General features: G+C 37.2%; 1 protein-coding gene across 1 annotated transcript in view; it reads right to left on the reverse strand.

Annotated features, from left to right (window-relative positions):
* Window positions 1–9,669: 9,669 nt before the first annotated feature.
* Window positions 9,670–15,677, reverse strand: part of RIOK2 (RIO kinase 2) — a 30,107-nt gene continuing 24,099 nt past the window's right edge. The window contains exons 9-10 of the mRNA XM_004375046.2: window positions 13,892–13,988; window positions 9,670–9,970 (exon numbers count right to left, since the gene is read on the reverse strand). Coding sequence (XP_004375103.1) covers window positions 9,806–9,970; window positions 13,892–13,988 — 262 coding nt within the window. The 3' untranslated portion in view covers window positions 9,670–9,805. The remainder of the gene's footprint in view (window positions 9,971–13,891; window positions 13,989–15,677) is intronic.

Here is a 15,677-nt window from a genome sequence, read left to right on the forward strand (position 1 = left end):
AAAAAAAAAAAAGATAAAAATAGTTGAACTGCAACAAGAAGCAGAGTCATGCAGTTAATTTCGTTAATATAGTGTAATATAGTTTATGGAAACGACTGACAGCAGCTCCTTCAGGATTCCAATGGGGGAGGGGCATACAGGAGACTAGAAGGGTCTAAATGCTTCAATCATAAAAAGAGAGTCAGAGCTGTGTGCAAGAGTGTTTCTGGGGGTGAGTGGGAGGGTGAAGAGGAAGGGCCAGGAAGGGGCTGACTTTGCAGAGGTAATGACTAATGGCTGTTTAGTGTCAGCTTTGTTTAGCCTCAACTAGGAAGAGACCAGTAGGAAGAAGGAATGACTGGTTAGCATCAACTTTGTTTACTCTCAACTGGGAAGGGACAAGTAAAAGGAATGAATGGCTGTTTAGTGTTAAATTGTTTACTCTCAACTGGGAAGGGACCAATGAGATGTTTGGATCAAGGTACTTATAAAAAAGTCAGAAAGGCAATTTCAGATGATATCTAGATGTTTAAAAACACAAGTAACATAAAAGAACTTTTCCCAGAGCGTTTCACTTAAGGAATCACCAATAAGAATAAGTTTGTTGAATTACATGAAAAGTAATTAGAAAACTGATTACCATCCCATCTATAGTTTGAAGAAATGTACATTTCCCTATTTTTATAGAAAATTTTGAAAAATATTTTTCTGCAATTTCCTTCCCCAGCAGATAAAACCACTAGTGAATTGCCCTTTATCACACGGCAGTCAGGGCTAATCTTTCTCATCAACCCGAACTGAAACCATTCCTGAAGCTCACTTTTCAGACAAAGATTAGATAGGCCTATAAAACAAAAAATAACACATGTGAGGAACGTGCTTCTTAGTTCAGTTAAATATACAAGACTAAATGGGCAGCCCCTGTCCAAAAGCAAGACGAGAAGGAAGGAAGGGACAGGAACTGGACTAATGGACACAGGGAACCAGGGGTGGGTAGGTAGAAATGTGCTGTCACATTGTGGGGATTGCAACCAATGTCACAAAACAATATGTGTATAAATTTTTGAAAGAAAAATTAACTTGATCTGTGAACTTTCACCTAAAGCACAACTAAAAAAAAGCACAATAAAAGTGAACTCCTCATCACCTGAGCTTTCTGGGGATCCTGAATGAGTCCACGTTATCTTGATGGACTTATGTAATCAATTACCCAGCCCTGTCTTGGTATTTGGAGCCCTGGTGGCACAGTGGTTAAGAACTCGGCTGCTAATAGAGAAGTCGGCAGATAAAAACCACCAGCCACTCCACGGGAGGAAGATGTGGCAGTTGGCTTCTGTAAAGATTATAGCCTTGGAAACCCTATGGGGCAGTTCTACTCTGTCCTACAGGGTCACTACAAGTCTCAACCGATTCTACGGCAATGGGTTTGGATTTTGGTTTTGACTTGGTATTTGATCTCCAAAAAGAGAAGTAACACTGATTCTTCAAGAAATACTTTATAGTCCAAAGATATCATTGGAGGAGGCAGCCTTAGTTCACAGGTTAACACTTTCAGAATCAACTCAGACTTACTTAAATGTAGGATAATTTGGCTATTCAAGCCGTAAGGTTGGAGATGGCAATACCAAGCCCTTGAGGCATTAGATACGTGTCCTGTGAAAACTGAACTGATTGCCTTAACTGTGCTGGCTGACTTTCAGCATAATACATATTTTGAAAAAGATAGTTTTTAAAATTCTGGTTTATTTTTGGGGTTAATTTTGCCAGTGGCCATTACAATAATATTTTCCTTTTCATAAAAGTTTATCTATATACCAATGTTCACTGTAGTGTTATTCACAATAGTCAAATGGTAGAAACAATTCAAGTGTCTATCAACAGATGAACAGATAAATAAAATATGGTATATGCATACAGTAGAATATTGTTCAACCATACAGAAAAATGAAACTCTAATACATGCTGTCACATAGATAAACCTTGAAAACATTATACTGAATGAAATAAGTCAGACACAAAAGGACACATCTTGTATGATCCCACTTACATGAAGTATCTAGAACGCAAATGCATAGAGGCTGAAGTTGATTAGTGGCTACCAAGGGCTAGGGAAGGAGGGAATGAGAGTTACTGCTGAAGGGGTATTGAGTTTCTGTTTGGGGTGATGCAAAACTTTTGGAAATGGGTAGTGATGATGGTAGTACAACATAGTGAAAGCAGTTAATGTCACTGAATTGTACACGTAAAAATGGTTGAAAGGGAAACTTTTTGTTATATATATTTTATCATGATAAAATTCAAATTAAAAAAAAGTATCTAATTATTGGTTTTCTCCCTCCCTTTTCTCCCAGATGAGTGTGTGTGCATATGCATTCCCTGCTCCATAATAGGAGTTTAATTTGTTGGGTGTTCAGCAAAAACTTTACACAAGAAGTGTCTATAAAGTGATCAGGTTGATCCTGAAGGAAGTATCTGAACTCCAGCCTGGTCTCTGAGGTTGAAAACAGGTGAGGTTTTCTAGAAGGGACACGCTGGGGGATTAGACAGACTTCCAGCTCACATGCACTAACTTGAGCAACTGGGTTTCTTCTTTAGATAAAGTCATGTTTCTAGGGGTGTGAATCCTATGGAATGTTTAAATCTTTGCAATAATAATGAGCAAATTAAAATGGAAATCTGGACTATGAAAAAGTATTTTATTTTAATTAGGTTATAATTATTATTAATATTAGGTTAAAATAAACCTAGGTAGGAAGAATGTTTTTTGCTTATAAACAAATGACTTAAACCTGAGATTAGCTGATGAGTTCAAGCAAGCCAGTAATTTCACAGCTCCAGATAGCTTTCAATGAAGCTTCCCGTAAGGATTGCATCATCAGTCTACTCTTAATTCAATTCAGGCTACATTTGCGGCTATGCTTACATTAAGATAAAAGCCTCATGCCCATCCATTTCACTTTGTAAACTATAATTTCCACTTCACTTCCTATGCAGTCGCCACCAGAGCACTGCACTTAGCATGCATCCTGCTGACACAGAAGAAACACTATTTCTTTCCAAAATTTGTTTAAAGAATGAGGAATAGGAAACTGCATAGAAAGGGGCCTATTTTTCCACAAATTGAAAACTGGAGAAAGACCAAGATAGAGAATAATATATTCCTCAGATCCTCTCAAGCTGCCCCGGTAGCCTTGAGCTCAGGGATACAGAACTACTTCCCCAGCACTGCCCCCAACCCTCACGAAAAAATTTTCCGCTGAGGAGCTTCTTTCTGTCTACTGAGGTGGATTTCTTGGGAATGTGATGAGGAGATGAAAAGGCTTCTTATGGCAAAAAGCTTTGTTTTCTAACAAGGGAAGAAGCTGTGGAGGATAGGACTCAATACCCACTTGTGAGGACTGTCTCTGCTGACTCGTCCACAGCACCAGGAAGACAAGTCAAAGTTGGTAGACCTTTGTGGCTTTGCGGAAGAGACCCGTGGGCTGAATACAAACTCTAAATCACCGAGTATGCTGGTTTTCCTACCTTCTCAGTATTTATCCATTCCATCTTCTACTCTTAATTCCTATGTCATCTTTTATTTCTTTTCCTCCCACTCTCTTCCAACCTTATTCACTCGGTGTGACTTTGAGCAAGTAATTTTACGTCTCAGGATGTTCCTCATCTCTAAAATGAAAGCATGGTAATAGAGAATCTCTAAACTATATAATTCTAGGATATGATAATAGGATTCTAGTCCAGACTGCCTTAAACTTAATGCTTAGACTACTGACCGGGCAACCTCCTAGATTCTATTCCAGATTCCCTCTAATCCATTCTAACATTGCCAGACAAATTTCTCTTAGCTTCTGACATCCCCCCTCCCCCTTTTAAAATCAAATTAGCACTGTTCAAAACCTACAGTTGGTCTTTTTCCTATTCCATTAAGTCAAACTTTTTTTTTTTAAATTTAAAAATCATCTTTAATTTGATGCTTTCCTGCACAACGCCCTTACCCCAACTACAACATAGCAAGCGTACTACATTCATTTCCGTCTTCTGGATTTTCTGTGTGACTTCCCCCTTCAGAGGTGCTTTCTTTTTCAGTCTACCTATTCAACCAAATCCTCCCTGCTCCAGAAACGACTCCTGAATCTCTCAGGCTTCTCATCATTGACTGTCGTTGAGTTTCCTCAGCACTAATCAATGGTAGAGTGTTTTATTTGGTCTATTTTGCATTGCAGGTAGTTGGTCTGTGTGTTTGTTTTTGCCTCTCCAAACACAAAGGGGGCTTTCAGCCAACAAAAAGTTCATCATCAAGATCTGTGTACACCCTTCCCTGCTACCACTTTAAATAACATCGTACACTTTGAAAAGTGTTGTGTGAACATATATATTTTCCTTTTTAATCTAGGCCCAAACCCCTTCTACAACAGCAAGATTATATAGTAAGCAAGTTTTTTCAATCTACTTATTTCAAGCGGTTACTTTTGCTTTTTTAAAAAATGGAAGCGTGTAATATTGTGATAAATGTCCCAAATAATATATTTTAATTTATTTGTATTTTGAGGCATGCTTCTCTTTACAGAATTAAACCTACAATAATCTGATTCTAAATGTCATATAAAATGTTTATTTCAATGATATTTTCATTATTTACAATATTAAGGTAAAAGAAAAACTTATTTTTAAAATGTAATAAATACTAGTCTTTGAGAATGATTAAGATTTTTCATGTTTATAGAGGTATTGTAGGCTTTGAAGTTATCCCCGCATGCCTGGCTATTATACAACTGTGTAACCCACTGGTATTCTGGACTTTACCCCCATCCAAAGCTCCTGAAATTTGCATCCCATAAAGCAAACCAAGGGCAAACTAAGATATGGCCTGAAGCCTTCTAGGGAGATGTTCTGAGGACTATGAACCTCAGTTCACCCAAATTGAGTCTGTGACAATGAACTAAACCTACACCTCAGGGAAGTGCTCTCTCCAAACATGGGCCAAACCTCTCTGAGAACATAATGAACTCGTCTCTCCTTCTGGTAGAAATGGCTGCTGTACCTGGAGGGCAGCATCAGGCAGAGTTCTTATTTAGGCAGTTAGAAAATTTATTGAGTGCTTGGCTGAAAGAATGATGATTCCAAGCTGCACTAATCCTCTGGTTAATATCCTTTAAACATCTTTATGGCTCTGGAGCAAGCTCAATGGACAAAGAAACCTACCAGTACTACGAGGTTAGCACAAGAATAAATAAACTGCATATCTTGTAGGAAGAGCTTATTTAATGGGAATAGCAAGTAGACTATGCAAGATGACAAGCAAAACATTTGTGCCTCTTGATAAAAACAAAAGACCAAAGGATCATAGTTGACATAATCAGTGACCTTGAAAATAGGAAAGATGGTCAATCTCTGGAACCTTCTTTGTGTAACTTCAAGTCATTTTAGTCACATTTACTAAACATATGGTATGTACCGTGCACTGTGCTAAGCTCCTTATAGGTGTTTTTCATTTACTCTTCACAATCCCGAGACAGGGACTCTATTAAATGTCTGCATTTTACAAATCTCAAAAGTGAGGTTACAGAATGTGCCTGAGGTCTGGGAAGTGGTAGAACCAGGATTTAAACTGGGATCTCCCAAACTGGAAAAAAAAAAAAAAAAAAAAAGCCTATTTTATTAACAATCACAGTATATAGCTTTGCATTAATAACAGGCTGATTTTTTTTCTTGTTGATAATTGTTCGCTATGTTTGGATGTTTTAAAATGTGAGAGTTACAGCTTTGTCTGATAGGGCAAACTCTAATTTCCTGATGGCTACAGACCCCCAAACATCTTTAAAAAATAATTGTGATTGACCCTAATTTTCAAATCACCAAACCAACAATATACCCCAGGGAAACAAACAAGAAAACCTCCTTACCAGGGTATTAAATCTTTAGTATTTAGCACTAATCTTTGGCCAAATAATGTTAGGTCCCCTTTCCATGATTTGAATAATTTGTTTAGATTTGTGCATTTGAATAATTTTTTCTGTTGTCCACATGAAATTTTAGGCTCTTAAGCATGAGGACTTCATTTGAATAAGGAAGGCCAAAGAAGAATTGATGCATTTGAGTTATGGTATTGGCGAACAATATTGAGTGTACCATGGACTGCCAGAAAAACGAACAAATCTGTCTTGGAAGAACTACAGCCAGAATGCTCCTTAGAAGGGAGGATGGCAAGACTACATCTCACATACTTCGGACATGTTATAAGGAGGGATCAGTCCCTGGAGAAGGACATCAAGCTTGGTAAAGTAGAGGGTCAGCGAAAAAGAGGAAGATCCTCAACAAGATGGACTGACACAGTGGCTGCAACAATGGGCTCTAGTACAGTAATGATTGTCAGGATGGTGCAGGACCGGGCAGTGTTTTGTTCTGTTGTACCTAGGGTTGCTACGAGTGGGAACTGACTTGATGGCACCTAACAACAACAACAACAAGGGTGAGGACATGTTTCTTTGCCTTCAGTTTATCAACTAGTACTGAGTTTCATAGTAAGTACCCCAAAGTGGACTGAGTAACTATGCAAAGCCAAGTAGAATCATGTTGTACTAGTTTCATTTCTAAATTGCTTTTAACACTTCAATATAAGAAAATGTGTTCCAAAATAAATATTATGTAGTTCTATTAAGCTGTTTTCAATGTTATTTTATATTATAAAAATGCTTCAAAATAAGTTATAAAATGAATACCTGAATTTAAAGACACATCTGAAATTCAAAGGAGGGATATGTAAATACTTCCAGTATTTCAGAAACTAAACCCATTGCCCACAAGTCGATTCTGACTCATAGGAACCCTATAGGATGGAGTAAAACTGCCCCATAGGGTTTCCAAGGCTGTAATCATGGCACGAGGGATATCATTGCTGATGTCAGATGGATCCCGGCTGAAAGCAGAGAATACCAGAAAGATGTTTACTGGTGTTTCACTGACTAAAGCAAAGACATTCAACTGTGTGGATCATAACAAATTATGGCTAACATTGTGATGAATGGGAATTCCAGAACACTTAATTGTGCTTATGAGGAACCTGTACTTAGACCAAGAGTTAGTCATTTAGATAGAGCAAGGGGCTACTGCATGGTTTAAAGTCAGGAAAGGTGTGCATCAGGGTTGTATCCCTTCACCATGCTTATTCAATTTGTATGTTGAGCAAATAATCTGAGAGGCTGGACTATATGAAGAAGAATGGGGCATCAGGATCGTGGGAAGACTCATTAACAACCTGCATTATGCAGATGACACAACCTTCCTCGCTGAAAGTGAAGGGGACTTGAGGCACTTACTGAAGATCAAAGACCACAGCCTTCAAGTATGGATTACACCTCAACATTAAATAAAAATCCTCACAACTGTTACCAATAAGCAACATCATGATAAATGGAGAAAAGGTTGAAGTTATCAAGGATTTTATTTTACTTGGATCCATGATCAATACCCATGGAAGCAGCAGTCAAGAAATCAAATGATACACTGCATCGGGCAAATCTGCTGCAAAAGATCTCTTTCAAGTGTTAAGAAGCAAAGATGTCACTTTAAGGACTAAGGTGTGCCTGACCCAAGCCATGGTGCTTTCAATCACCTCATATGCATGTGAAAGCTGGACAATGAATAAGAAGACCAAAGAAGAATTGATGCCTTTGAATTATGGTACTCGTGAAGAATATTGAGTGTACCATGGACTGCCAGAATGAACAAATCTGTCTTGGAAGAAGTACAGCCAGAATGCTTCTTAGAGGCAAGGATGGCAAGACTTCGTCTCACATACTTTGGACATGTTATCAGGAGGGACCATTCTCTGGAGGACATCATGCTTGGGAAAGAAGAGAGTCAGCAAAAGATAGGAAGACCCTCAATGAGATGGACTGACACAATGGCTGCAACTATGGGCTCAAGCATAACGACTGTGAGGATGGCACAGGACTGGGCAGTGTTTCATCTGTTGTACAAAGGGTTGCTGAGTTGGAACCGACTCGATGGCACCTAACAACAATCTTTACAGTAGCAAACTGCCACATTGTTCTTCCTCAGAGAGGCTGGTGGGTTTGAACTGCCAACCTTTCGTTTAGTAGCCAAGCCCTTAACCACTGCACCACCAGAGCTCTTTACTTCTAATATTAGTATGAATTAATTTTCAAGAGAACTGATTTGACATTTTCTTGCATTTATATATTTAAGTGAATTTATTAGACAATTATTAATGTTACAGATGATTAGTAGAATTAACTTTGTGGAGGTGAAAGGGAATCTATCCTTATTAACCTTTGCAACCACCTTTGTTGTGTTCCTTCAGGTAGATTATAATCACGGGTACAGGTGATTTAAGGACATCCTGCCTGATGACTGAGGTGACACTGCCACCTAGTGGCCATTTTCACTGCAGGTAACCTCCCTCTTCTGAGATAATGGGCGATGTGGAGACTTCATCGGGTCCCAAGTACTTAAGCACCCATCTTCATAGCTCACTGGAGTATAAAGTCCTTAAGGGAGGGACTGTGTCTTATATATTATTCTTCTTTTCCGCATTATTTGCTAATGTTGAAATGAGAACACGTTCTGGATCCACCCAGTTTAAGAATATGAGAAAGAACATTGTCCTCACCATCTCCCAACCCCTAGGTCTTCTATGTCTTTTCAGACCTGCATAGTATCTGGCAACTGTAAAAATGGTGGTGGAACTGTTCCCATGCCCACATTACCAATGTAAATGGCAGAAAATAATCTAGATAAAACTATGCATTACTGGCTCATTATTTTTTAATAGAACTAATGTATCAAATGAATTGTTAATTTACACTTCCTTGGTTTTTAGCCAGGGTGTACATTTTTCATATGTTGAGAAGCCATCTAGCGTAGTGAATAAGGCTATAGTCCCTGATGCCAGTCTGCCTGGGTCAGATCCTGGCCCTGCCACTTACTGTGTGGCCTCAAGCAAGTCACTAAGCTCTGTGCTTCCGTTTACTCATCTACAGAATGGGGATGACCAGACCCTCCCTAGTAGCATTGTGAGATTTAGAGGAGCTGAGGCCCATAATGGCTTGTAACAGGTCCTGCCTATGTACACACTGGCTTTATGCTTTACTGGGCATTTGTGTTTCAAATGTTTCTGTTCCTGTATTTTGAACAATAACTGGTGCATTTTTACCACCAGAGACTAAAAAAAAGAAAAAGGCAGCGGTAGTGAATTCTTCCAGGGCTAAATAAAATACAACCAAGCTGTCAGTACAATTTCATTAAAATAAACATAATTATCATTTTACTAGCTACATTTACTGAATGCTGACAATATTCTAGGCATTGTTCAAAGTGCTTTATGTGCATTATCTCAGTTAATCCTCAAAATAACCCTACAAAGTGGTTATAAATCCAATTTTAATAGAAAACTGAGGCGAAAAAGAAAAATGTGACTTGCCTAAAGATGTTTCCACCAATAAGTAGAAAAGCTGGGATGTGAAACTACTTCTTTTTGGTGGAGACCAAAAAACAAAACAAAAACGGTGATATTTAGACTAAAAAGAATACTCAAATATCCCTAATAAGCATTGTTTTGAAAAATGATTTTAGATTTACCATAATCATCCAAATTACTTTGAAAAACGGGGTTGCTTTAGTAGTAATACTGTAATTATTCTATGGAAGACATGGATCCAATGAGTCAAATTTATAACGGAAAAAAGGGTTTATTTATTTATTTATTTATTTAATGTTAGCCCTAAAAAAAATTAAAGGTGGCTTAAAAAGGGATCATGGTAACTTTTTCCCAAATATACCAGAAATATCTAAGATCTTAAATTTGTTAGTCTTCCCAAAAGCTAGCTGCTTCCAAGCTTGATTTAATATTTTGCATGTTTTCTCTCCGTTGTTTAGTAAATATATTCGCTTCTCCTTTCTGCAGTCGACGTCTGACAGCTGCTTTTTGCTGTTTTGTCAACTGACGTTTCACCTTCTGTTTTACCAGCTCCTGAAAAGAAAATTTCTTAAATTAGCATCACTGATAATAGATCATTTCCATGAGTTGTTGTGTACAGTCAGATAGTAAAAGGATTTACACTATTATCTTCCAAATTTATGTTAACAGCATGGATTTTAAAAATTCCAAAATCAGATAGTACTATATGAGTCAGCGATAAAACTCCATATAAAACAGAAGAAACTAAATTCCTAACAGAAATACAGAGTATATAGCAAAAAGTAGTGTATAGGCAAAATTCTTTAAATAATAAATTACCACAGTGCCACCTAGTGTCCATCTTGAAAACTGGAAAAAAAAAAACCCCTGTTTTCTAGGTAAAAATAGACACGGTTTTGTAGTGGAAAATTATTTTTGAAAATATTTTCTATTGGTCAAAATACATACAAGTTTATCCTCATAACTTCAGGTGCAGTCATGACCTGATAGCAGCAGTTATCCATGGAGAAGTCTTCACAGAGCTTTTGGGAGATGTAGAATGCTTTCTCATAGTGAATGGCCATAAATTTAAATCTCTTATTAGTCAAGACATCAGCTGCACATGTCACAGGACTTAAAAGATAAATAAGAAATTGAAGTATTCAGTTCACAATGACCTTTTCTTGCTCTGAAGCACTACAGCCTGTTTTTTAACTGAACATAGCGCTGCTTGGAAACCCTGGTGGCATAGTGGTTAAGAGTTTGGCTGCTAACCCAAAAGCTGGCAGTTCAAATCCACCAGGCGCTCCTTGGAGGCCCTATGCGACAGCAGTTCTACTCTGTCCTGTATGGTTGCTATGAGTTGGAATCGACTCAACAGCAACGGGTTTGGTTTGGTTGTGGCTCTGCATCACTCAAATTGTCTCCTAAAAAAGAAAATAAACACTGCCAGGGCAGAAGTGAGGGTTTTTTTTTTAATATTTTTTTCTTGTTAAAAATGTACACAGCAAAATGTATACCAATGCAACAACCATTTTTGAATTATCTTCAGCACAATTTTACTTATGTGTGATATTAATGATATCGTTCAATAATTTCCTCATTCTGTTGGATCACCTTTCTCTCAAATGGGCACAAATATGGATCTCTTCCAGTTGGTTGGCCAGGTAGCTGTCTTCCAAATTTCTTGGCAGAGACACGTGGGTGCTTCTAGCATTGCATCCGTTTGTTGAAACATCTCAATTGGTATTCCGTCAATTCCTGGAGCCTTGTTTTTCACCAATGCCTTCAGTGCAGCTTAGATTTCGTCCTTCATCACCATAGGTTCTTGATTATATGCTACCTCCTGAAATTGTTGAATGTTAACCAAATCTTTTTGGTACAGTGACTCTGTGTATTCCTTCCATCTTTTGATGCTTCCTGCATCATTCAGTTTTTTTGCCCATAGAACCCTTCACTATTGCAACTTGAGGCTTAAATTTTTCCTTCAGTTCTTTCAGCTTCAGAAATGCTGAGCATGTTCTTCTCTTTTGGTTTTCTAACTCCATGTCTTTACACATTTCATTATAATACTTTTAGTTTGTCTTCTCAAACCACTCTTTGAAATCTGTTCAGTTCTTTTACTTCAACATTTCTTCCATTTGCTTTAGATACTCCATGTTCACAAGCCAGTTTCAGAGTCTCTTCTGACATCCATTTTGGTCATTTTTCCTTTCCTGTTTTTTAATGACCTTTTGCTTTCTTTATGTATGATTTCCTTGATGTCATTCCACAACTTGTCTGGTATTCAGTCATTAGTGTTCAATGTGTCAAATCCATTCTTGAAATGGTCTCTAAATTCAGGTGGAATATACTCAAGGCTGTACTTTGTTTTTCACGGACTTTTTATAATTTTCTTCAGCTTCATTAAAATTTCTTCAGCTTGATTACTGTAGCTGTATGTTTTGATATCAGGAAGTGTGAGTCCTCCTACTTCCTTTTTCAACACTGCTTTAGCTATTTGAAGCCTCTTGCCATTCCATATAAAACTAAGGATTGGTTTTTCCATTTTTGTAAAGAAGCTTGTTAGAGTTTTGATTGGGAATGCATTGAATCTATAGATTGCTTTGGGTATTACGGACATCTTAACAATATTAAGTCTTCCAATCCATGAACATGGAACATCTTTCCATTTATTTAAGTCTTCTTTAATCTCTTTCAGCAATGTTTTACAATTTTCACTGTGTAAGTCTTTCATCTCCCTGGTTAAATTTATTCCTAGGTATTTTATTCTCTTAGATGTTACTGTAAATGGAATCATTTCCCTAAGTTCCCTTTCAGATTTCTCATCGCTGGTATATAGAAATCAAACTGAATTTTGTTTGTTGACCTTGTACCCTGCAACTTTGCTAAATTCCTCTTCTTGTGAATTCTTTGGGGCTTTCTATATACAGGATCATATCATCAGTGAATAGAGATAATTTTACTTCCTTTTTGATTCATATACCTTTATTTTTCTTGTTTTAGTGCTCTGGCTAGGACTTCCAATACATTATTGAATAGGAATAATGAGAATAGGCATTGTTGTCTTGTTCCCGATTTCAGTAGCTCTCAATCTTTGTCAAGTATAATGTTGTCTGTTTGGTTTTTCAATGATGCCCTTAATTATTTTGAGGACTTTCTCTTCTATTCCTATCTTGGTGAGGGTTTTCATCAAGAAAGGATGTTGGATTTTATCAAATGTCTTTTCTGCATCAACAGAGATGATCACATGGTTCTTTTCCTTTGTTCTATTGATGTGGTGTATTGTGTTGATTATCTAATCATTTTATTTCCTCCTTCTACTTTCTATAATGATTTTCTTCTTTTGCTCATTTTAAGTGAAGTTTTAACTAAAAACTGGGTTCAGTGATACTCAATTTAATACATTGAGCAGGAGGAAAAAGCTACTACACCAGTTGTGTGATTTTAATTTATGAAAAAAACTGAAAATTACTATGTTGCTCTTTCTTAGTGTTGGACAGAATTTTTTTCAAAAGCTTAAAATGAAAGTAAACTTTTAAAAACACTGCCGAATCCAGAAATAAGACTAGGAAATAATGTGGGTGCTGTAGGCTTGCAGTAAGTCTTCTTTGATGACTGCCAAAAGGACTCAGGAAAGTAACTTCCTAAGAAAACCAAGAACAGCCTTGTGCCACTCGTCAGAAGAATTATGATATTTAGAAACTCATGTTGTTCCTAAATGGCAAGTAAGAGTGACACATCTTCATAATACTGATGTCAGAGAACAGGAGTGACAATGCCTCCAGAGGCCAGTGAGAATGGCATTGCTCCAGGGAACGTGGTCTCTCTAAAATCATCTAAGAAAGAGCCATATCGCTCTCTTTAAAATATACACAGGAAACAAACTGGTTCTCCCTCCTGGGTAGCTCTGAGAGAAGGCTGGCAGGCAGCAAAGCTCCTTAGCAGAGCTGGACTATTTGTGCTCATTATCCTGCCCAGAAAATGTCCCTTGTAAACTTTCTTTGGATACTGCTAAATCAATAAAATCTTGAGATTCCAAGAAATATTTTAAAATTGTCTTCTATTTTTCTCCTTCAAAATTTAAGAACTAGCTAGTACAGGTGATGCATCTTCAACACTTCAGTCCCAGCATTGTCACTAGCTGTGTAACTTTAAGCAAAGTCATGTAACCTATTTTGGCCTCAATTTCCTTATCATTAAAAAGCAAGACTAGACCACATGAGAATCTATAAAGTCCCCTCTTCGATTAAATTTCTGTGATTTTATTCTTCTAGTTCAAGCTAACTTACATGCTGATTTTTCCCCTAGAAGTTTAATCATTCCAGCTAAAAGTGAACCCGCTCTCTTATATTAAATCTGTACCTGTCATAATTTTATACTATTAACATGTGAAGTCCAAATGGCCTTATAATCCTGACAGTGACTTTGCGCAGTAATCTGTTCTCAGTAGTAACCTAACAAGCATTTGGTGAATGTTAGATGAATAGTTACCAGGGGAATTGTTGAACAGCTTACAACACTGCCTGCAGAAGTAACACTCAGAGTTCTTGTTCTATATTGAGTAACATGTCCCATATTTTCTTCATCTCTAAAGTTAAAAAGAAAAAAAAAGAAAAAGACACATAATAATTTACCTAATATTTTTATACTGTAATTAGTTATGCTTGACTAAATTCCTTTACATTATTCCTTACATGACAATAAAACTTAAAGATAAAATACCTCAGAAATATCAATATATTTAAAATTTCTGGGAAGGTAAAACCAGCCACAATTCAGCCCAATATATTACAATTTTTATTTTTCAGCTTACTGAGAGTTATTGTCACAATCAAAATTTTGAACCAGTAATGTTCTACTAATCCTCTCCTCTTCTTTCTCAGAACTGTACAAATTTGCCTCTCACAATCTACGTCTCTGAGACATTTCTTGTCACTTTCCCAAACAGTAGAGTGTAATGGGAACTGAGCTAGTACTCCATACAGAGTCCGCTCTGCTAAGGCAGAAAAAACTGCAATTATGGAAACTGCCTTACCAGTTTTTCACACTGCTCAGTTTCAACGCATATATAAGAAACTCAGACAATGTTAATTCTTAGTAGAACTTATTTTTCAGAAACATCCGTTATTTTATGTTTCTACTGGTGGTGCAGTGGCTAAGTGCTCCACTGCTAACCGAAAGATCAGCAGTTTGAACCCACCAGCTGTTCCAAGGGAGACAGATGTGGCAGTCTGCTTCTGTAGAGACTACAGTCTTGGAAACCCTATGGGGTAGTTCTATTCTGTCCTATAGGGTGCTATGAGTCAGAATCAGCAACGAGTTTTTTACTTTGAATAGTAAAAATCTTGCCCAGCATGTGTTAAGAGTGAGAACAAATCACTACTTCTATTCTGTGTTTAGAAGACTTTTTAATCCTATGTAGGTTTTCTTCTATCACTTACTCAAAATCCTGAACCACTGTCACCCTTCACTTCTTTCTGTTAAGGTTCTACTTTAATTTTACCTGTTTATTATTTAAATGCTAGTAGCCCTGAGACTCAAGATACAGAGCTATATAAAAAAGGAACAAAATTCTCATGCTTTGCTTCATAACAAAACTGTAAAGATAAAAGCAGCCCAGGGATGTAAATAAAACACTAATAAATGTACCACTCATCTAATTTTGTCATGTTACTATTCTGAAATAAATAAAACTGTATTAAGCTATAGTTGTTTGATTCTGAACAAGCTATACCAAATCTAAAAGTCAAATGTTAGATCTTTTGCTAATCTAAGGTGAGTCTCATTAATATCTGCCAAAAAAAAAAAAATCTTAAAAGAAAGCAACATAATACCATTATGTAATTTTAACTGCACACGAACAGATAAGGACAGAAGGTTCAATGTACCAGAGTAAATTCACTGCAAGTAAATATTCTATGTAGAGAACATATTTACTGTATGTTTATTGACCTATATATAAGTCTGTCTTGGAAGAAGTACAGCCAGGATGCTCATTAGAAGCAAGGATGGCAAGACTTCGTCTCCTGTACTTTGCACATGTTACTGGGAGGGGCCAGTTCCTGGAGAAGGACATCATGCTTGGTAAAGTACAGGGTAAGTGAAAAAGAGGAAGACCCTAAAGGAGATTGACTGACACAGTGGCTGCCAACAATGGGCTCAAGCATAATAACGACTGTGAGGATGGCACAGGACTGGGCAATATTTCATTCTGTTGTACACAGGGTTGCTATGAGTTGGAACCGACTTGACAGCACCTAACATATAAATCAAATAC

Source organism: Trichechus manatus, unplaced genomic scaffold (genome assembly GCF_000243295.1).
Source record: "Trichechus manatus latirostris isolate Lorelei unplaced genomic scaffold, TriManLat1.0 scaffold00032, whole genome shotgun sequence".
Taxonomy (NCBI): Eukaryota; Metazoa; Chordata; class Mammalia; order Sirenia; family Trichechidae; genus Trichechus; species Trichechus manatus.